The sequence below is a fragment of the Chaetodon trifascialis genome, chromosome 12, assembly GCF_039877785.1.
Source record: "Chaetodon trifascialis isolate fChaTrf1 chromosome 12, fChaTrf1.hap1, whole genome shotgun sequence".
Taxonomy (NCBI): domain Eukaryota; kingdom Metazoa; phylum Chordata; class Actinopteri; order Chaetodontiformes; family Chaetodontidae; genus Chaetodon; species Chaetodon trifascialis.
This window is the reverse complement of record NC_092067.1, coordinates 15,026,732-15,049,128: the sequence shown is the minus strand read 5'-3', so window position 1 is coordinate 15,049,128 and position 22,397 is coordinate 15,026,732. Positions and strand designations below refer to the sequence as shown.

Genomic DNA, 22,397 nt, shown 5'->3' with positions numbered 1-22,397 from the left:
CCTTATTGCTTGTTTTGAGTTCCCGTTTGCAGAGGGTTGCTTTTCACTTACTGAAGCTTTTTTTTAATGGTGTCATATCTGTGATCAAAGAGCAGGTTGTTTTACTTTGTGTACACCAAGAGATTTGGCCACAATTGTCATATTACAGGACAAGTATAAAAGCTGAAACATAGTTTGACAGTGGTACAAGTGTAGAGTCACAGAGTGAGCGACCCTGCTGTAAATGACACAGCTTTAATGATCTGAAGTTTGCTAACATTGGATAATAGTTGCTACTCTAAGCTGCTGGTCACATCAGACTAAGGTCGCAGCAACAAAAGCGTATTGAGTGTATTGATTTGAGCAACTGTGTATTTTACTTCTCATGGATTCAACTTTCCATTTGTGGGAGGAAAAATGTGACATTCCCTCTTTCAAAGCTTATACAGTCATTTCAGTAACAATAAACACAGTCCAAGTTTCCTTTTGACAATGTCACCAGACTTACCCAAAAGCTGCTCTCCCTTTATGGCTCGTTTTTTATTTTTTTACAGCAGAGTAAAACATGTTGCATGTGCGACCATCCTGGAAGAGCGATCCCTCCTCTGTTTTAGCGTTTTATGGGCAGTTTCTTCTTCCACAAATCAAGGCTCTAAGAACAGAGGTGTCGTATGCTGGACAGATTGAAAAGCCCTGTGAGGCCAATATGTGATTTGTTATAATGGGCTGTATATATTGGGCTCAATATCATCTTTCAGGTTTGAGTGTAAGTGCTATTAAGTTAGAATTGGCTATATTGTGACACTCAGTTAACAGTAAATACTCCACATCTTTTCTAAATAATATCAATTCTTTATTGTTGCTCCTCGTCAGAAATTGTACAGATTACAGAGAGGGAACAGGGGTAATATGCTGAAATGGTACACATACTGTACATAAAAAAACACAATAAATTACTTCATAATAAAGAATTTAGTAGAAGTTAATATTTACCACCTCAATACTTAAAAATAATTTAGTACTACTGGACTTGTTTGGACAAACAAATGGCTCGTCACCCTTTCAATAGTTGCCTTTTGGTTTCATCCTCAGATGCATTGTCATACAGTACATTTTAGAAACTACTATTTTTGGGAATGAAAGGTTTTGTAGTGCAGCAGGACAGAGCAAGAAAATGAAACTGTTGTGGCTTTGCCTATTAACCCGGCATCTGAATACACGTCAACCAGAGCAGATTAATTGACTACAGGTTGTGTTATGTTTTATTTGTCTGGTGACAAAAGCACACGTTAACTTGTCTCCAGGGGCTAAGCATCTGCTTGTCGGGTGCACACACTCAGCCCAAAAGTGCATCGTAGCTTGTCTCATTTAGTTAAGATACTTGACTCGAACTGTGTCATTGCTGTAATAGTAATACATTTATGAAATGGTAATCAGCAGGTTCTGCTCTTTGTGTGGTCTCGATCATTGACTATCTTAGGCACAGAAAAATGAACAAGGCACCTCTAACATTTTGAAGCATTAGCACTGTCAAGAGCAGCAAATTATACACAGTAGCATCCAGGTCTCATTTTGTTTTCTGCACACTCAAGCAAAGGGTTCCCTTCTTGTCAGTGTAAAACAGGTCTTGACACAGAAATACAATTCATTCTCCTTTTAGACATTCATTATGTTATTATGAAAATGTGCTTTTCCCCATAAATTAACAAAATCTTACATTCTGACAAAGACCTCAGGGAAACATCACAAATGAGTGGGTTTGTGAGATGCAAGTCAAAGCAAATTCGTTTTCACTGTGGCAACAAAACAGCGTGAGAAACAAAATGAAAATACCATCTCATTTCAATAAATAATGAGAGCTGTGCTGAACACAAAGGTAATGTGGTGTAAAACATATAAATAAAACATTCAAAGCTACATCTTAATCACCTTATGTCACCACCTGAGTACATCTTTAGGTTCCTGGGCTGTATCCTGATCCCGGTCTGTGCGCTAGGCGGTGGAATGCTGTTAAGGTCAAAGGTCAGGGGACAGTGAGCAGGGAAGTGGGCGCTAAGGAGTTGCAAGCAGGGCGGTGGCGGAGCTTGGCCTCGGGGAAGGTGAAAAGGAGTGAGGGAGGGAAGGTGGAGTGACTTTGTAGGTAAGGTGCTGGGAACGATGTTGCAGAAAGTGGTGGTGTGTTCCTCAGTCTGTCTGCCCTGAACTGTCTCCCCCTGTCTCACCTGCATCAGGCATGAAGAGGACATCAGCTAACACTTAGCTGTGCAAAGCCAATCAGCTTCACCTCGTCCGGGATCTCCGCGTCGTCACAGCCGGACGCCTGTGTGAGAAGGAAGACGGGGTCAGCGGGGACAGTTCGCATTCTCTCGCTTTCATCTGCATCAACAGAACAAATCCTGCAAAATCTCTAGAACAGCTGCAGTGTAACAACCTTCAGCAGGAAGCAACAGGCTTAGAGCTGAGCGGCACAAACAGGGGAGGCAATCTGGAAAGTACTGAGATGGACTAACCAGGGCTCTAATTTTAATCACCGACACAGTGACAATACACGCTAATCGCTGTGGTTATGAAGGAATTGTTCGTTTTTCGCCTTTGCATTTATAGTAAATATACAGATATCTTCTAAAGATTTAAGAGTCTGGAAATGTTTGTTTTAAGTTCCTTGAAAGTGCTTGATTTTTACTCCTTATAGGCTGTATGAACCTTGATTACACTGTTGATTTTGGTCTTTTCACAGGATTTGTTGACAGAGAGAAAATACAGAATATCGCCAGCCTTATTTTCGAACTATAAATGGAGACATTCACATCAACGATCTTTTCAGCCTGTGTAAATGTTAATTATAGTGTCCTAGAAGTTTTATACAATTGCACTCAGTTTCAGTTTTGTAACAGCGAGTAAGAAACAGCAGGGTGAGTCACATCTGGTCAATACCCATTCTGTTTAATAAGGTCAGTATTGGCTCCATTTGTGCTGCAGTGTATCGGGTCAGAGCATCCCTATCATGCAGTTGGATTAAATGTGAAAACAAACATTTTAAAGTCTGAGTGCTTTGATCCTTTTGTAGTTTGCACACATTGAAAAATGCATGTGTGTTATCAAACTGTATGTAACATAAACACACTATGTGACTTTTGGTCAGGGGCTGCTCTTCCCGGACTGGACTGGTCCCCTCAGTTCCAATGAGAGGAAATCATAATGTGAGAGTATATTTTGTATTAGGCTATATATTATATATAGGATATTTTAGGCAATGGTGTGCTTCTAACCTCGTGGTAACAGTTTGGAGGAGACTGTTTCCAGTTTGAACACGACAATGACCTCGTGCACAAACTGAGGTCCATGCAGAAATGGAACTTGACTGGTCTGCACTGAGCCTTTGAACTCAATCCCAACCAACACCTCTGGGATGAACTGGAACACTGAGTGGGAGTCAGGCCTTATCACCCAACATCTGTTCCCAACCCAGTGGAGCAAAGCTCTGCTGCCAGGTTCTAAAATCTGATTGAAAGCCCTCCCAGAGGAGCGTATGCTGTTATAGCAACATATTACTGCCTATAATTTTGCAATGAGATGATGTCATCCACATGTGTAATGTTTGCTTATACTACCTTTGGGTGTCCACATACTTATGGCCATGTAGTACAACCTCCATAAATTTAACAGCTCCCAGTAACAAAGCACAAAATTAATTTTGCTGAAGGTTCAACTACCCTGCCCTTGAGTTCAGCCCAATTTTCAGGCTTCTCTGAATCTATTCACAAAGGCAAAATTAAAGGCAGCAAGCATTTAGCTTTGTGTTCCCTGAAAACCAGTGTTTTTCTTTTTCATCAGCGCTCCTCCTTTGCAAAAGCAGTGTGAATGAGTGGCCTAAAACGCGCCGGCCTCTCGCAATTCACACCTGATTGGAGAGAGACTCCATCTCTCTGGGGGTCTGAGACCTCTGCAGTTGTCTGATAAACACGGAAGGACTGTGATGAAAACAGTGAGTCCATAGTGACCTCTTGCTCAGTTTAAGTCATAAAGTCTCTCTAGTGCCACCCACACCATAAATTGTCTGCATAAAGTGTTACAAACTGGTCCCCCAGCGAGGGTAATTATTCTCACTCCCTGGGTTTTGTGACACTGCACTCGTAACTCTTCACTCGGAAAAAGGCAGTTTTTACACTGTCTGCAGTGGAGCAGAGTTAACATATGGAAATAGAAGCATGTCTATATATCTCATGGTGTGGCCAGCACTGCCCTCACTCTGACTCTCCAGAGACTGCTCCACCTGCAGTGCTCACTAGCTGCTGACGAGGACAACATGGCAGAAAGGTCACGTTGTAAAGCACTGTGACCTGAAGCACAGATGCTGTTTACCCACAAATACAGAAAGGTCAATAAAACATCATTTACATATTTTTGTCAAATCCAGGACTGACATTAAGGCTAATATTTTTCAGTTTTTGTTTCTCAAATAGTCTTATAAAGTTGACTTCTTAAAGTGGAACATGCACTCTGTCCTCTTCACATATTAAGTAAGAAAATGATCACGTGCAGCCTTCCTATAAACATTACTGTACTCATGAGTGACCCACGGGTGAACCGTAGAGCAAACACAGATAAACTGCATCCAGCATCTTCAGTTATCATTTAACACACTGCATCGCTGATTGCAGAAAGGAAACAGCTGTTGGCTGAAAGCTGTGTTTGACCTTCACTGTTTCGTTCATGCTTCCATGCATGAGATGAAGACAGGTTGTCCAACTCCCAACACTTCTCTCCACAGATAACACAGAACACAATGGGACATGATGCAAAATATTAGAAAAAACATCAAATAAAAGCTGTGATACAAGGTATATTTCATGTTTTAATTACTTTAGCATTTTAATGTGGGCTTCCTGTGGGCTAAATCTACATTGTGCAGCTGTGTTACACAAACAAACACATAGCAAAAATAGACACTGGATCGTACTCAGTATTGGAAGATGCTCAATATCAAAAGAATTCTTGAAAAACCCTGAGGCAAAAATGCCACCCGAGCCTTTTTTGGCAAAGCTCTTGCCAGTAAATAGGAGCTAGTTTATGACTGGACACGTATCAAAATGTCCACCTACACAAAAACTCAATATGAATGAAATGTATTTGTATTTGAACATGCAGTGTTTACTGTAGATATCTCATCTCATTTGGGTAATATATTTGTAAGGTATAGATGTAATGTAGGTATAGAGAAGGCAATGTTTTACTGTAAATGACTGATTTAAAGTTATCATTCATTATTTGTCAGGATTCTGAGTTTATCTACAGTTCAGTGTCAAGAATGTGAGATATGGTCAAAAGTTAAAAGTAAAGTAAAGAGTTAACTGGACCTTGAGTTGAGATTGCTTTCTCAAGTATGTACAGTATATGCTTTGTGTAATATGGATCAAAGCGCCAAAACATTGAAAGAACAAAATACACATTTTATGTTCATATTGAAAGATATGAAAATGTTGTACTTCAACTCTTGTCACATCAGCCATCTACTGCAGTAACAGGGGCGGAATCCTTGAACCCTCTGTCGACTGAAAACTCAATTCTCAATTGATTAAATAGAAAGAGGTGCACTATGTTCAGGCTCTTACTCCACTGAAATGTAATATGAAACATAAGTAGCAGTTGAGCTTGGTAACAACGAAGGTCATTTTCTGACCAAACATAAAAATACACAGAAGGGTGTGAACATGCAGCTTTCTGAATTTGACTGCATTGATTTAAAAGCATGCTCCAGTCTTCTGTCTGGAGAAGAATAAGGAAGTGAAAGTGTAATTTACGGACAGCTTGTGTTCTAAACGCAGTGCTCTGCTTTGTTGTTGCTAATATAATATCTCCAGCAGCGGAGAACAGCCTTTCTGGTACAACATTAATACTGGGGAAAGCCATTGTTATCCAGTATTTTAAGGATGAGCGACAGGATAGCGTGTGCATGCTGTACATCTGAGTGCTCTTGCGGTTAACTTATGCTTTTGCAATTCCATCAACATAACTTTATTAACAACATACCAAAATCTATTTGTGGTATTCGTGAAATGATTTAGAATCATCGCGGGTAAGAATCTGCTAATGTCTCCCATGTCCTTCACCAACAAAACATTCTTTTCACGCTGAAGCTTCGCCGTTTGTTTGCTCTAATAACTCACACATTCCTCACCGAGGCTTTCATCAGCAAGCTGTTTGTGGCTGGACAGTGTCAGCCAGGACAAACCCAAGAGGGTGTCATCAACCATCAATCATGTGGACACTCACCAGCTTAAAGGTCAATACTTTGTAGGTAGTTGGGTCGTCTACAATCTTCTGAAGGTTAGCAGCAACTGTAACGCAGAGGGCAAACAACAGCACGGCGTTCAAATAATATCAAACGAGATTTCAATTTCAGCGCATGTTGTGCAACAGTAGAAGATAAATGAAGGGGCTGTATCAACACTGGAAAATAATTATGATAAGCTCCATTTTCAGACTTTAATCAAACCACATACAATGTTTGTAAGAAAAAACAACCAGTTTCAATCAATGTCAGTGGTGTCAGGCTCGGTGGAAATGAGATGAATGAAATAAATGTACAAATATCTTCGGTAACAGCAATTCAGATAAAAGCATGATACTCACTAAGTGATGTTTTATAGTACATAGATGGGCTTAGATGAGTATGTATTCAGACAACACAATTTACCAGAATAAAGAGGTGGAACATTACCAATAACAACATCGTGCCCGTTGACCAGGCCGGCTGAGAACAGTTCTTGGGAAACGCCATCAGCGGTGTCTTGTGGAGAAACAACATGACAAATATTGGGCCTGCAACATTCCACTTAGCGGGTAATTGTGTTAGATATTGAATTAGATACCGTCATGAGCACAAACACTGCCATTACCCATTACACACACAAGAATTCACAGAGCCTGAAGATGTTATCACAGACGGAAAACGCACTGAAATCCATACAGGCAGAGCTCTTACCTCGCCCAGGGGTGAATTCAAAGCGGATGTCATTCAGCTCCTTTCTGGAGTTCCTGAAAGAAGAGACAAGAGGGTGTGATGGAACAAGTAGCATGTGAAATGTCAGATTTAAATGTGTTGCACCTCTTTCTGTTGACAGCTTCTATGGGTCTCCTCTGGCAGCAAAAACAAGGGGCAACACTTAAAGGCAGCAGAGACAAGTACATAGTAGAGAGTGTCACCCTCAAACTTGCATTAACTGATGTTTTGACCACTTGGGGGCAGCAGAAACAAGCTGCAAAACTAATGTCATACTATCGCCTAATAAAGTCAATACGGCGATCATGTTAGCAAACAGTGGGGTTCTTACTCATCAAGCAGCAACATTCATTTGAAGTTTGTGTTCACCCTCCTTGAAACTCTATGTTTGGTCTCTACCGACTCTTGAAAATGTCCACATCTCTTGCTGCTAAATGCTCCACTGTTCACTAGTTACTGTGTCTGTGTACCATTTGGCGCTGGGCAGGTACAGATGATTTCTTTTTTTCATGTTTTTGCTGAAAATTGTACTTAAAATGAACTAAAACAGTACTGTTGCAGGCTGGAAAACCAAAACAGGGGCTGAAAGGCACTAAAGCAACCTCCATTCACATTCATTCTGATCCACTGTTTGCATACAGTAAGTGTAAATAGCTGTTCCCCAAGTAACAAACACAATAATTAGGTAAATGATCTGCTGTGAAAAGTAATGAAGATTATATTTAATGTGAATTTCCCCTCACTTAGAAAAGATGCTTTGAACAACTCTGCCTGTCACATATTGTGGTTTTCCATAAAAAGCGAAGCACCTGTTGGAAAATGTGCCATAGCTGTGGATGAACCAGCTATAGAGAATGTGCAGAGGACATGTCTCAGTAGTTTTCCACATAATGAGCAGCACGAAGGTAACAGCTGTCTAACTGTTTCTCCTGCATACTTCACACCTGCTGCACCCACTGAGATTTGCATTATACTGTAGAGCTGAAAAGAAGATATCAAAATAGTTGCTCTTCTCAAAGCCACACAAAGAAGTACAGAAGAGGTTGCCATCTGCTCATCTGTGTGCATCTACTGTACCTGTTTAGATTCTCTGTTCTGTGAAGATTCAACGCAAACCTGATTTTAGTGTAATATGCAGTAAAATTTGAGAAAAAAAACCCAGCTTGTTTGATTGCATTAATGAAATGTGCCCTCTGGCTTTGCAGCAATAAATTGCATTAATTTGCATCACTGGCATTAGGAATCTGTCTTTAAAACTTGTGACAGTGGAGCAGTCAATTTCTGGTAAAAGCAGAACATGCCAATAATACCAAAAAGAAACCAGCAGGAGAGGATTAATTTGGTTTGTAGTCTAGTTAAATAAATCACACGGCCGGCCCACAACCATCATTTCACATGAGATTATAGCCACAATTCCACACACATATACGCAGAGTCTAATTTAGAGAGATACGGTTGAGAAAGCAAAAAACAAGGTAAAAACTCTGGTGAAGCAGATGGACGTAAACAACGTCTCTATTCCCAGCAGTGGAAGCAGAGGGTGCACACTGCCAAGGTGAGGCAACGTGTACGTCACAGGATCACAACCCTGCCCAAACAGATCTTGCCTAAAATCTGCCCCCTCTGTAGAAAACGGTGTTTAGAAAGCATTCTGTCAGGCTACATCAGGATCCTTTGGGATTAGCCAAATATAGGAGACTGAACAGTGCCATGACGTTACAGCACTCTCATAGCGTGCTGCTCAACAGCAGGACAATTAGCATTTCACCCACCAACCGCCTTTAAAATTCTGACACTGTGAACTAACTTGCGTATGTGTGATGACATAATAATGCCAATGGACAATGGCAGATTAATGACACGTTGTTTGGGAAAGACAGTGTAGATCTGTGATTTTATGGATTTCACTGGCAAACATGAAGGAGACTGTAAAGGAAATCTATCAGGCAATACTCAAAACGTACACTTGGTGATGTTTGTCAGCCAAACACATTACAGCCCTGCATTGTTGGCTGTCGCAGAGGTTACTGACAGTAGAGCTGACTGGTATTTCTAGATAAGAAAAATGGAGATACATCACAGAAAATGCAACACATTACGATGCCAAGGCCAACAAACAGATGCACTACTGAGGCGATATAGTTTTATTCTAAATTGTATGTCACCCTGACAGGAAGGAAGGGGGTTTTTTACCCACACTGACAAACACAGTCAATATATGTGAGGAGAGGATCCACTGCTATGACTGAAAAAGTACCCACGTCTCATATCTTAATGAAAAGCATATCAAACGGCTGAATGCACGTAAACAGAAAAATGTAATCAATTTTATCCCCTTATTAAAAAATAGGATTCAGTTTTCACACAGAAAATTGAAATGCATACTGCTTGTAAACAAAAAAACAACTAACGCTCCCAGTATCTTCCTAATAATTTCATAGCACCTTTCAGGTTGGTATTAATTATAGGGAAATTACGACAGTGTTCAGTCTCTAGGCTTTCCATTAATTAATTCAAGCTAATTGCTACCATAACCTAGAGACTCTTTCAGTCAGTGAACAGCAGGTCAGCTGCACATGCTACATTTATCAAGAGGCAAACTTAATATTCAACAAATTTCAAGAACGCAGTTTCCAATAATAAATGTGCACCGACTAAATTTACTTGGATTAAAACAGTTTTTCTTTAAAGGAAATTATAGATCTATGAAATAAAGCTATACCTCATTGTTTTTATCACTGCTTAATCTGATATTTACAATATTTTTGCTAACTGACCATTCTTTTAGTCTACATAGATTGTGAAAAATGCCAGTCACAGATTCCCAGAATCCAGGGTAACACTGTTTTGTCCAGCTAAGGGGCAAAAACCCAAAAATATATAATAAGCCGAGGGTGGATAGCCAACGGGGCATTATGTCCTTGTTATTGTTCCAGTGACACCTAGTGAGACGCCTGTGCAGAGGTGGATGGGATATATCTGTCTCAAACTGACAAGTTGGCAGCAAGCTGTAAACCCAACTTCATGGTGACGTCATAGACACGAGTGTCTCTGTAAAATTCATCAAGAAGATATTTCAGACGCTAGCCTGACATTTGTCAGATTCTAGTTACCCTTTATGAAGACGAACCTTTGGAAAAAACATGGAAATGTCACCTCTGGGCTGAACTGCTCAGTGAAATCCATTTGCATCTGTGCTATTTTGGCTATTTAAGCTCCAGTGACATTGCACCAACAGCAAGCATATTATGCAAGTCTGAACTTCCCCTTCAAACTGCTGACAATGGTATTCTCAGGAGACCTCAGTGCCTTTGTAAAAAGATTGAATGAGTTCCAAGCAAAATGTTGACAAAAATCCAATCATGCTGCTGCTGTTCCCCAGTCTCTGAGACTGAGGGGATCATATTACCATAAACTCATGCTAATCAGCTAAACTGCCTTATTAGTTGAGAGTGGAGACCAATTAGCTGTTTATTTTGCTCTCTCAAATGCAATTACTATCATGGATTCACCGTTTAACTTTAATCGTTCACAAATTCTCAAGGAGCATAATATTTTACAATTAGGGTTTTATTGATGTTTTTTTTTTGCCAGCATACCCAAATCTTATTATAATATCTTACCTGATGTACTGACAACAAGACCCAGGTTTTAAAAAGAAGGCCGCTTTGCATTCATGGTGAAACCCAGCAAAGACAACTCATCCCACTTCTGATGCAGCCTTCCACTACTTGCGCCCCTAAATATATCTTATTCTGCCCCCAAAACATAGGAACACAGCCAAAGAAAATCCCAAAATATGAATGCAGTCTCTCATCTTGTGCTGATTCCCTTTAAAACACACCGGCCAAATCCTCTCAACAATAAAAAAAAAACTCTCTTAAAGAAGCATTTCCTCAGAATCTGTCCCATTCAAAATAAAGCAAAATGCTCCTAAATTTACTCATTCTAAGTCAGCATAACCAACGTTATTCACCCTTTCACAAGGTTTCCCATATCTTGCGCCTACATCTAATATAATCTAATGTTCTGTCAAGCGTATCTTTTCTAGTTTAGGAAAGCATAATATAAAAATCCCACAGTTAACACATCCTCTATGTCATACTAGAGAGCATGTCAAGGAAGAGGGATAATGAAAGGTTCTGGTAATCTGCCAGGGCATATATGAGCATTGAAAGACTCACATTTCTAGGGGAAAAAAATGTCATCAAGCTCTATGGACGTACATGTAAGAAGTCATCCATCACATGTCTGCGTCTCTAATACTGAATTTTCTAGCTGACGACCTGACAGCCTAATGCTGGGATCATAATAAACGCAGTGAAGGCATTTCTCTGTGGAAATTAATTTATTTGCTGCACGGCCCTACTCTGATACATTTTTACGAGCTCATTCTGAGATTACCAGGATAACAGTATTTTTACATTGAATAAGAGCCGCAGTGAAACTTTATGCTGTAATTGTAGTATTAATAGCCACATCTAATCCGCCTTCTTGCGTTTGAACTTTAAAATCCGCAGATCAAACATCATTAAATCCATCGATAAATAGTGAAACCGGGGAACCAAAAAAGGCCAAACCACTAAAACTGTTGGTTTATGATAATCGCCAGGTTTGAATAATGATTAATTCACCAGCCACCCATCAGTTAGCACTCTCAGTTGCACCCAGACGACTGTTTTGTTAGTAAGCACAGAATAAAATGGCTTTCTGTGCTGTGCTGGATGCCTGGGGAGGGACCTTCAGATGTCTGCTCAACCAAGAGTGTGCTCTGCAACCAGCTCATCAGGGAGCTACAGGCAGACTTTCAACTGTCCAAAAATGCACCATTGTCTGTCTGTTGCTGCTTCCCCTCTCTATGTGTTCGCCTATTAGAAGGAGAGGGAAGATATGATGTATATGAGATAAAAAACAGTGTTTTTGTAACGTGAACCTCCCTTATTACACGTTAAAGTGAATGGGGGCTAAGTTCAGTTGTCTACTAACAGGAAGTGTCTCCATTGATCATTCTGAGGCTCCACTTTTCCATTAAAATTAGTTCATAAACAGCAACGTCTGGAACACTACAGCAAGAAGCAGAGGGTGCTATGACAGGAGGAGGGCGGGCCGAGGAGCACAGCCAGAAAACCGATGGACTGTAACACTCTCCTCCCTACAACACGACCGGTGAGAGAAAGGGAGGTGAGGGGATCCGTGCCAATGCCAGATCCCCTCCATAGCACACAAAGACCATTAGTTGCATTAATAGCCTGCATGTTAAGGAGAAAGTGAAGTGATGATGCATCCAGGAATGGAATTTGTAAATCTGCTTTTTACTACACAGACACAGCGATTTTTAAAAAGCCTTTTAAGACAAGTGATTTCCTCAGCAGATGACTGAGAAAACGACAAACATCTGTCTCACCTTAGCCGTAGTACCATGTTCACAGCGCCTTGAATGTAGGGTGTGTCCTCATACGGTTCAACCTGCATGAGAAAACAGCTGATGATGGTACGCTAATGGACTCAGAGCTCAGACAAACAAACTTGTTTTCTGTGAACGAGAGGAAGAAGCTTCTCACACAGCTTGCACTACAGAGCAAGAGTGCAAGATGAACATGTAGTAAGAAAACACAAACCACAAGTGTGACTGCTCGCTCAGCTCGTGTGGTTTATTTTTTCCCTTCCATCTATTGTAGCTGCAGGGGAAGTTGTACGGGAAAAGAAAAGGAACAATACATAAAGGTATACTGTGTAAGGATCTATCACCGTTATCACTACCATCTTACAAATGGGCTCTTTGTATGGCAAAGAATGGACATTAGAGGTAAGAAATGACTGCTGAGTAGCTGTCACAGTTAATTCCTTACTGGAGCACAAGACTACACCTCAAACTGCCTTGGCTCATTTTCAAAATGACAATGGCCTTTGAAAATGGGTTGCAATGGCAGTGAGTCTTTAGATGAGATACACCCAGGCACTGAGCTGGCACTGGCAGGCAGGCAGCCATTTACTCTGAGTTATTACTGCTGAGAGCATCCAGGAGCTCCAGGAGACCGACATTCACACACGTGCGCGCACATATTCACCCATGGACACACACGCACATGTACAGAATGCACAGCACACATGTGCACAAACACAAACAATCAGTGCAGCATCAAGGTCACTGAATCATGACAAATTAGTGCTGCTGCAGAGTCCCTCACCTGGGGATGCTGAATAGACAACCCTTCAATAGGGACATTGTTGGCGTTCTCCTCATTCTGGGAGGAACAAAATGAGAGGCAGAATTGTGCAAATGCTATTACATCCTTGGTAAATATCAAATCAGAGCTCATCTTATAAAGACAACACAGGAAAGTCAATTCAAAACAATCAATGAGGAGCAATTTGCCGGCTTTGTCAGACAGTTAGAAACAGGTGCTTGGCTGTTTTGATTAAACGGCATAAAAATGTGTGTGGTGAAATAAACATTCATAATTGAGTTCATGATGCAAGCCTCATCTCAAGCAGGCTATATAATTGCATTTCCAAAAATGCCCCTCTGCTAAATTACCAAATTATACAGCCGCAGAAATGATACAGCTTATTTGTCTGTGACAACTTGTCTCTTCACGAAAATACAAAAAGAAATGGATATATAATTATATGATGAAACTGGTGTATGAGAGGAAGAGCTAACTCACATCTTTGGCCTCATCTTTGACCCTTCGAGACTGGAGGGAAAAATCAAACACATTAACATTTTCATATTCACAGGTGCACAGCAATGATAATTATTTCCTTCTTCGGCTTTTCAAAGAGCAGAAAACTTTTTTCAGATTTCATATCCTGCATGTGTCTCCATCTGTCCATCCGTCTGCCAGTCCAAACCTATTCTTTACTTTTATGAAAAAAGCTTTCATGACAAAAACAGTACAGCTGTTTGAAAGTTACAAGCCTGAGACCGACTGAAAAAACGTCCCCGTAAAATACTATCAGCAACAACTTATTTCTTAAACCATTACTCTTGGTAATGTATTAGTTATTGCATCATGCATTGAAGCCGGGCGTATTTATCAAAGGGCTCTTTGATCAAAGCTGTCTTCTTCCTCCTGTCTCAAATCCTTGCAGCTATCTTCCAGCTCATTACAGCGACCTCATGACAGGCTCTCTGAGAGATAAGCCATCTGCTTTCCAAAAAAACACTGACTGATCAGGGGGGAGGGAGGAATGTGAGGGTCAAAGACGGAGGGGAAGTTAGGTTAGGTTAGACATCGTGTGCGACAATAATGGCTAACACCTTAAAAACTCAATTCTGTATTTGCATGCACATCTAAATCTAAAACACAATCTTGATGATGAATGATGCGTCAGAAAACTGGCCCCTGCAGAGTTCACCTACCCGGCCCTGATTCACCGCTGCCTTTCCCTCCTCACTGCCTTCATCCAGCTCGTCATCGCTCCACTCCCAGTCTCCATCCTCTGTCTTGTGCAGGTGGCCACTAGAGCCCGGGACTCTCCTCACCTGGACACACCGTCGGTACACTTATTGTTAATCATTCAGAGTTTTTCTTTTTTAATATAACGTGTATGCATATTGTGGTTTAGCCCGTCAGTTTTTAGAGGCCGTTAAATAAGAGCAGTGGTTCCAAATGATGACTGTTGATGAGCTGATGTACCTGAACGATCCCCTCCCCTCCCCTCCCCTCCCCTCCCCTCCCAGCTGCACATTTGTGCCATTAAAAGCAAATAAACAAAGTCACTTAACCTGTTGAATATGTCTGGTAACACAGTGTATTTCTGCCACTGTGACAAAAAAAAAATAAATAAAATCTCCAACATTTCCTTGTTTTTACAAGATGCTTTCAATGTTATAATAAGATATTTTTCATGTTATTAAGGTATACTAAATGTATAGAATTGTGTAAATGTAAAAAGTATGCTTTTACACTAAACATTTTTTTTTTTAATAGCAAATCACTTCATCTCAAATCACAAAAATCTAAATCATCTAAATTAATCACTGCAACACAATAAATTGGTATGAATAACAAAAACCTCCTCTGTTGTTTAATACAAGAAAACGATCAGACGATGACACTGTCGCCTCTGCAAAGACGCATGTATCACGTTAATAATCAAAACTTGGTATCTAGTAATGACAAAATATGTCATAAGGTCATGAAAAATATCTTGTTTTGAAACAAAAAGATCTTATTAATTTATTGTTCACTTTCTAAGAAGAAACAGAGCAATTCGAGGAATGATTCTACTTTCCCTGCAGACTTTCTAGGAGTCGTTTATGATCTAACAGTAATAATAGGCCAATATGTAGTAAAAATATACATACATTATCCCTCTGGTGGACTAAGATGCTGCTCAGTATTCCAGTAGAAACCATATAGTTGCTTACAGTAGTTGTGTCAGTTTAGTAGGCACAGCATTGGTACAGCACAATAAGCACAGCACAGTACAAAGGAAAACCATAAATCACATGAACAGGCAAAATAAGAGTGACATCCAACATGACATTAATTTGGTTAAGTACCACTAGTATTATGACTGCAAATATAACCAGCAAAAGAAAGTAGATGAGTAGGGCAGAGTCGCTGGTAAAGCCTGCGTTTTGTTGCAGCTCTATAGTCTGGAAGAGTGTGTGAGGCAAGCAAGAGCACCACAGTGTTACTGAAGGGACAGCACACAGAACTGCAAGCCACTAGCACCGGGGTCATATAAACTCCCCCAGCTTTAGACAAAGTTAAAGTAGAACTACCCATCTGCTGGTGTCCGCATTTTTTTCCAAACCTGACACAGAACCAAGACTCCCCCAGTTCTGCTCGTGGTCCTTGAGCAAAACAGACACAGATCAATGCACTCAGCAGCCATTCATGATCACCCGACCGACATGACTAACACGCAGAACATGCAGCCAAGAAAATCATCCCACTATAAATGCATGAATAGAGGCATTCAGATGAGAATGTGAGAGTGTTGGGAATAACTGAGACCAGGGCTTGCAGGCGATAAAACTGGTGCACATTTGGGGAAAATGCCCTGTATTGAAATTTGAAAGCATCCACGCAGAACTCAATTCTTATCCAATCAACATTTGTGCACTGGACCGTACACTTGAAATCAATATCAATCCATGTCTATTGCACTGGTTTTCAAAACATAGGCAATCAATAATTTAAGCCCACATTGGTTGTAACGTCTAATCTTTAAGCACTAATGTCTGCAATTTTCTCATTGGGAGGCTCTATTGTGGGTGTTAGGGTGCCCTCTGCTGGTTACTCAACTCACATGTTCCTCTAGTTTACACTAAATGAGTCTGAATGTGATTTTTGTTTTATTTTTTTCAGATTTCAAATGCCAAAGCCTTGACAAATTCTTGTTTGTCTGTAAGAGGCAATTTCCTCTACTCCTCACGTCTTTCTTTTTTTGAGGAAATCATTCTAGAGTTCCACCCCCCTTTCATTAGATGAAGTAATTCATTTAAAATTATTTTGTTGGTGACAGCAGACCGGAGGATCTGCCATCTCCTTTTCATTCAAAGGAGTATGTTCAAGGAGAGGTTAAAGCCCGTTTAAAGAGTAAAGTCTGGCTTAAAGGCTTGTCTTTTAAACCCTCATAGTACTTCCCGTGTTTATCGTGGCTACAGAGTACCACACAGGACTCAACCTACAGAAACAGAGCAAGAAGCAAAGGTGCAAAAAGGGCAGAGAAGCAAGGGCAGTTCAAAGAGGTCAAGAGGCTGAAGGTGACCTCAGAGGTTTGGGAGCAACCGGACAAGATCTTTGAAGAGCGAGGCCACTGAGGTCTTAAAGTAAAGAGGTCACAGCATCCTGAGATAACAGTGTTTCTGCAGTATTGCTGGTCTCGGCAAGCTTTGGGTAATGTGTACTGAATGTATAATGTAGATGACTCTGTAGGTCAAACCAGCACAAAACAAGGACACTGGCTCTGCAGCTCATACTGCGTTTCATTCACCGAAGCTATCAAGTGAATCAGACAATATCTGGCTTTATATACTGTGCATGTTGTCTATTTTATACATTTAATAGGACTCCGCATGCGAAAACAATGATTAATTATTACTATATTGAACAACCGTGATTCAAAAAATTTGGGGCGTTGTGTAAGACAAATAAAACCAAAATCCTCTTTGACATATACTCAACTGAAAACAGGACAATATTTTTAATGTTTCACCTCATTAGCGTCATTGATTTTTGTAAATATCTGCTTAATCTGAATCTGATGGAGCAACACATTTCAAACAAGTTGGTTCAGGAGCAGCTTAAGTCTGGGAAAGTTGTGGAATGCTCCAAAAACACCTGTTTGGAACATTTCACAGGTAAACAGGCTCATTGGTAACAGGTGAGAGTATCATGACTGGGTATGAAAGGGGCGTCCTGGAAAGGCTCAGTTATTCACAAGCGAGGATGGAGCGAGGTTCACCACTTTGTGAACACATGACTGTATAAAGGGTATTACTACATGAGCTCAGGACCACTTTGGAAACCTGCAAATGATTTACACAGTGTTCCAACTTTCTTGAAATGTGTAATTATGTAATTAATATATAATAATTATCATTACATACATATAGAATTTTTCAGTCATTTCCACACAGTTTATATGTTCAAGTGTGTAAAAGTACATGTGCTGTCATTTTAGATCCAATCTTGCATATTTTGCCTCAGAGACGACAGCTGGCTACAATTCACTATAGTGACAAAGTTTAATCTAGGAAGTCCACAAACCTATTTAGCAATAAGTACCTTTCCACTCATTGTTATGACTGCTAGATGCCTGTGGTTACCACATTACCCACAACAGTTGCCTCCCTCTTTATTGACACCCTGCCCCGTCTGTGCGTAAACGTTAACGTCATAGTCAGTAACAACCCTGCTATCCACTATGCCCTCCATTTACTCCTGACCAGTCAGTGAATTTCCACCCCTCCACTCGGCCACTCCGCCCTCCGGCAGTGGCCCTCCGTTCCCATTTCTGTCCTGTCCACCCAGGCGGAGTGTTATGTGAAGCCAATATCAGCTGTGCCTGAAAACTGCACTTCCTCCCACTAAATTGTGGCCAGTGGGTAACTGAGCAAGCAAACTGAGCAGTAATGTGTATTTCTCTAATGTTAATTTAATCCTGTTTGTCTTCGGTGTGCCACATGTAGGAGCTGCACTGGGAGCCAATGGCACACGATGTCCGCACAGCAATGCTGTTTGCCTCCTGTGCAGCCGTGGCCCATATTTTTACATAATCCACACAACAGGTTGTGCATGAAGTGTTTGAGGTGCTGAAGAAAGTCAGAGTGCGTAGCTTGTGTTGACTGTAAATGCAACAGTCTGGTGCAGAGGGATACTTCAGTCGATCCCAGCCACAATTTGTCCATGTTTAGTCAATACCTGAGTTGTCTTACAGGGAATGCTTGTGTAAACATACCTTCTTCGCTCTCTGGGAAATCTTTGGTGCGCGACACAAAAGCTTTTCAACCAGATATTCTTTGTTCTGCAAGAGAAAAATCTAAATATGAATCAAAATACGAGCATAAAACACGTGACGTGCAAAAGGTGCAAAAGTTTTAAAATGAGAAAAGTCAGACCAGTGACTGAAACAGTGTACATGGAAGCAACATGTGGAGGCTCCAGCACTTTACTGCTGAATGCAACTCATAAAATTAACATATACCAACTCTGCTAATTGGTGCTGGAAATAATTATTCTATTTTGCATTGCGGATACTCAGAAGAGCTTTTTAACAGCTTTTCCTTCTTCTGCACCAGAATACCAAGACACACTAAATCATCATTATGCTTAATTATTGAAAGTACCATGAATTTAACTATAAAACGTCCAGAAATTCAAAGAAGAGTCAACAGACCGATGAGGACGTGGAATTGAATTAGGGAAAGATTTATAAGTTTTCCTTTTTCTGTTGCAACTATTCCTGCAATAGTATATCATGATAAATACAGAGTCAGTGTGCTTTTATACTGTGTGTTGTTGGACGCATCAGTGTAGGAATAACCACCGTAAACTAATAAAAAACATTAATGCAACATTTATGCCTAAACCAAACAAAGATGGTGAGTAAAATGTTTGAGATGAAACAAATACCTTGGCCTTTTGGAAGAATTTACACTTCAAAAGCTCTGCAGCTGTAGGCCTGGAGATAAAGAAAAGTACAATAGTTGAAAACACATCACAACACCGCGCTCTCTGAATGTTAATCAGGTGCTTTTCATTGACCACACATTGCATCAGCTCTCTTCACTGAAACACTTGGTTGATAAATGGAATGCGGCTCTGACCTTTTGGCAGGATCCTTCTGAAGGCACATAGTTATTAACTTTCTAAATGATTTGCCATATTTTTTTAGCACTTCTTTGTCCTCTACACCCGTCTCTAGAGTGGGTGGATCGTTCTGTAGGGTAAGCATTAAAACCTAAAAAGACAGAAAAAAGAAACGGTCAAAAATTTGTCTCGCTTTTCAGCAGCAACTCACATATTTGAGATGGGGAAAGAAACTCAAAGCAAGAAACTGTTTGTTGAAGAAATGCTGTGGAAAGCAAAGGAAACAGGTTCCTTTAGACAAGTGGATGCCTCTTTAGTCTTTAGTGCTTAACTCTCACCTTCATGGGGGGGTAGCGGTGATAGGGCGCAGAGCCTGTCGCTAACTCTATGGCGGTAATTCCAAAACTCCATATATCTGCTTTGAAATCGTAGCCTCGGACCTGCGGGCATCAAGTTACAATAATCTGTAGTATCACATACATTTAAGCCTCTGGAGCTTTATCTTAATACCGCAATTTAAGTGGTTAACATGTCTAAATTACGTCAGCTAATAGCATTACATCAAGAAATGGATTAGCACTAAGTGCAGCAGAAGCAAGCTCAGGCAAGTACATCTTAAACGAGGTACGACGAACCTCCAGCTGCCTTATCATACGCATGGAGAGAGACTCACCTGTTCCATCACCTCTGGCGCCATCCAGCATGGCGTGCCAACAAAGGTCTTTCGTACTTTGTTTCTGGTCATATCCCCCCCGGTGGCAAGGAACGCGCTTACTCCAAAATCTGAAAATACAGGTAAATGAAAACAATGCGTATATGTTCAGTGGGTTTGTTGACGGAAACACAGCTGCAGTCAAGACCGCTTTAGTAAACATAAAAAAAGACAACATACAGCATTTTGTTACCTTAATATTATGTGTTAAAACACCTTTGAGACAGGTAAAGAACTGCGAGGTGGACATCAAGTTTTATTTGATATCAGATATCGTCTCACTATGTTTTTCACTAATGTGATAGAACAGAGGATCTCAAACTTTTCGAGGTCAGAGGTGCAGAACGATTGGAAATAACAAAATAATATTTAATCAATTAATTAATGTCACATCTCTTGTGACTGGGCTCTGACAGTCAGTCCAGACATATTCCACCTTTATAGTAGTTATTGTGTACTAAAAAAGGAGGCACTTTGTGTATCTACAATGTCGGAGCTGATTCTCCGGTGTAACATTAAGGTGTGAACTCAGCAGCAACACACAGCACTCCAGCAGTTGCCATGACAATGATGTCAACGATGGGGAAATCAGCCACAATAAAAGCATGTTGATCTGGGGACAGGCTCGCCGTCAATGATCTCCAGCTAGACTGTATGTCAACATCACTAACAATTTATTGGTGGATAGAAAATTTAATTTAAAACAGAAAACTTTACACATCATAACGTACTGTGGTCTGTTCATAACATGAGGTTTGGGCTGGGCCTGCATTGATGTGCTGTTTGAGAAGGTCTGTGATGGAGACAACTCAGCTCACACAGCCGACATTTTATCAATTAATTGTTCAGTAATGTCTTTTGTAAATATCTTCATTAATCCCAGTCCCCAGCACTTAAAAGGCTGCTAGCTTCAGTGAAGTGATGGACCAGATCCATCAAGGTTCAAACCTCTAACAATATTATCAGCCCCATGAAAGAACAGCTTGACAATAAATGATGTAAATACGCATCACTTTCTTCATGAACTAATCCAGTCTGTGAATCCACTTCCACCATTTAGGCATTCAGGCTTTTAGTTTTACTGAAGTAAAGAAAAGTGTTACAGAGCACAACGGCAGCACCGCGTTCAACACACCTGCAATCTGAACAGATCCGTCTTCTCCCAGAAGTATGTTCCCAGCTTTCACATCCCTGAGGTCAACAAAACACAGAAATAGTCAAACAACAGAGTCATGTGGAGCAGCATCGATTCTCCCGTCTGTGTAAACGAGTCCCACCGCCCACCACCATCTGGAACTCTGCCCAAGGGGCTGATGGAGGTTTAAGCCGGCCTCTCAGTGACCTTGAAATGCACGACTTTACAGAACACAACAACTGCTCTGCTGATCACGAAATACATTTACCTGATTGGTCTGAATTTTGGATTGTCTTAGAACTTCAGCCGTTTAGTTAATTGGTTAATCCGAATTCAGTAAGTACATTTTAACTGGCGCTGTCATTCTTTTACAATAAGCTTCTTAATTCTTATAATAAACTGATCAAAAGCTGAAACAAACCTTCACTCAGAGGTCTCGCTAAGTAAGTTAAAATGTGTTACCGGTGAATCTGTCCATTCCTGTGCAGATAGTCCAGGCCCTCGAGGACCTCTTTTAATATAGTAGCAATAATGGGCTCGTCTAGCGCTCGATTTCTGTCCTCCTCTTTGCTCGTGTGCTTAATTATATCCAGCATAGAGCCTGAAAAGACACCACAGAAGAACACAAATATTCAGTTCATTTTTCACATGTGAATGAGACACACAATCAGCTGCATTACATGATCAATATCTATGACCGGGCGTGAATTACTGCTGTGCTACACTGCCTGTCGTCCTTCAGACAGTAAAACATAACAGGCAGTGCATTACAGTGAGTAACTTCACAGCATCACCACAGAGAGCAAATAAACACCATGGACCACAGATGTTTTTTACCACAGCAGGAGTGATGCTGCTGCTTCTATACAACTACATCAAAGCCTAAAATACCGTGCAGAAAAAAATACTTTTACTCATTTAGATGGTGTTTTTCATCAGGATGTATAACGAAAGCTATTGTTTGAAATGCTGATAAGGCGGCTCTGTTAGATTACACTCAGAGAAAAAAACATTCATTCATTTCAGTTTCCTTCCAGTTGTCCATTTTATTAACTAGATTTTCGGTCTCCTCTCATTCAATCTTGGTGTTTATATTTCACAGAAGAGTGCAGGACAGTACTCCTTACAGTCACAGGACTGGGACTGAGACCGTGATATAATAATGTAATATACTGCAAAATGTTTTAAAAATGGGACCTAATCCTGGTTAAATAAAGGTTCAAATTTCAAGAGATGGATAGCATATTCTGTATTTATCATTTGAGACAACAACAGTCTACGTGAGTTATAAAGCAG

General features: G+C 40.5%; 1 protein-coding gene across 1 annotated transcript in view; it reads right to left on the bottom strand.

Annotated features, from left to right (window-relative positions):
* Nucleotides 1-808: 808 nt before the first annotated feature.
* Nucleotides 809-22,397, bottom strand: part of stk39 (serine threonine kinase 39) — a 25,890-nt gene continuing 4,301 nt past the window's right edge. Inside the window, exons 4-18 of the mRNA XM_070975340.1 lie at nucleotides 21,564-21,702; nucleotides 21,102-21,157; nucleotides 19,928-20,037; nucleotides 19,593-19,694; nucleotides 19,272-19,405; nucleotides 19,078-19,126; nucleotides 18,404-18,469; nucleotides 14,349-14,471; nucleotides 13,651-13,680; nucleotides 13,171-13,227; nucleotides 12,387-12,448; nucleotides 6,965-7,017; nucleotides 6,701-6,769; nucleotides 6,253-6,317; nucleotides 809-2,299 (exon numbers count right to left, since the gene is read on the bottom strand). Coding sequence (XP_070831441.1) covers nucleotides 2,225-2,299; nucleotides 6,253-6,317; nucleotides 6,701-6,769; nucleotides 6,965-7,017; nucleotides 12,387-12,448; nucleotides 13,171-13,227; nucleotides 13,651-13,680; nucleotides 14,349-14,471; nucleotides 18,404-18,469; nucleotides 19,078-19,126; nucleotides 19,272-19,405; nucleotides 19,593-19,694; nucleotides 19,928-20,037; nucleotides 21,102-21,157; nucleotides 21,564-21,702 — 1,190 coding nt within the window. The 3' untranslated portion in view covers nucleotides 809-2,224. The remainder of the gene's footprint in view (nucleotides 2,300-6,252; nucleotides 6,318-6,700; nucleotides 6,770-6,964; nucleotides 7,018-12,386; nucleotides 12,449-13,170; nucleotides 13,228-13,650; nucleotides 13,681-14,348; nucleotides 14,472-18,403; nucleotides 18,470-19,077; nucleotides 19,127-19,271; nucleotides 19,406-19,592; nucleotides 19,695-19,927; nucleotides 20,038-21,101; nucleotides 21,158-21,563; nucleotides 21,703-22,397) is intronic.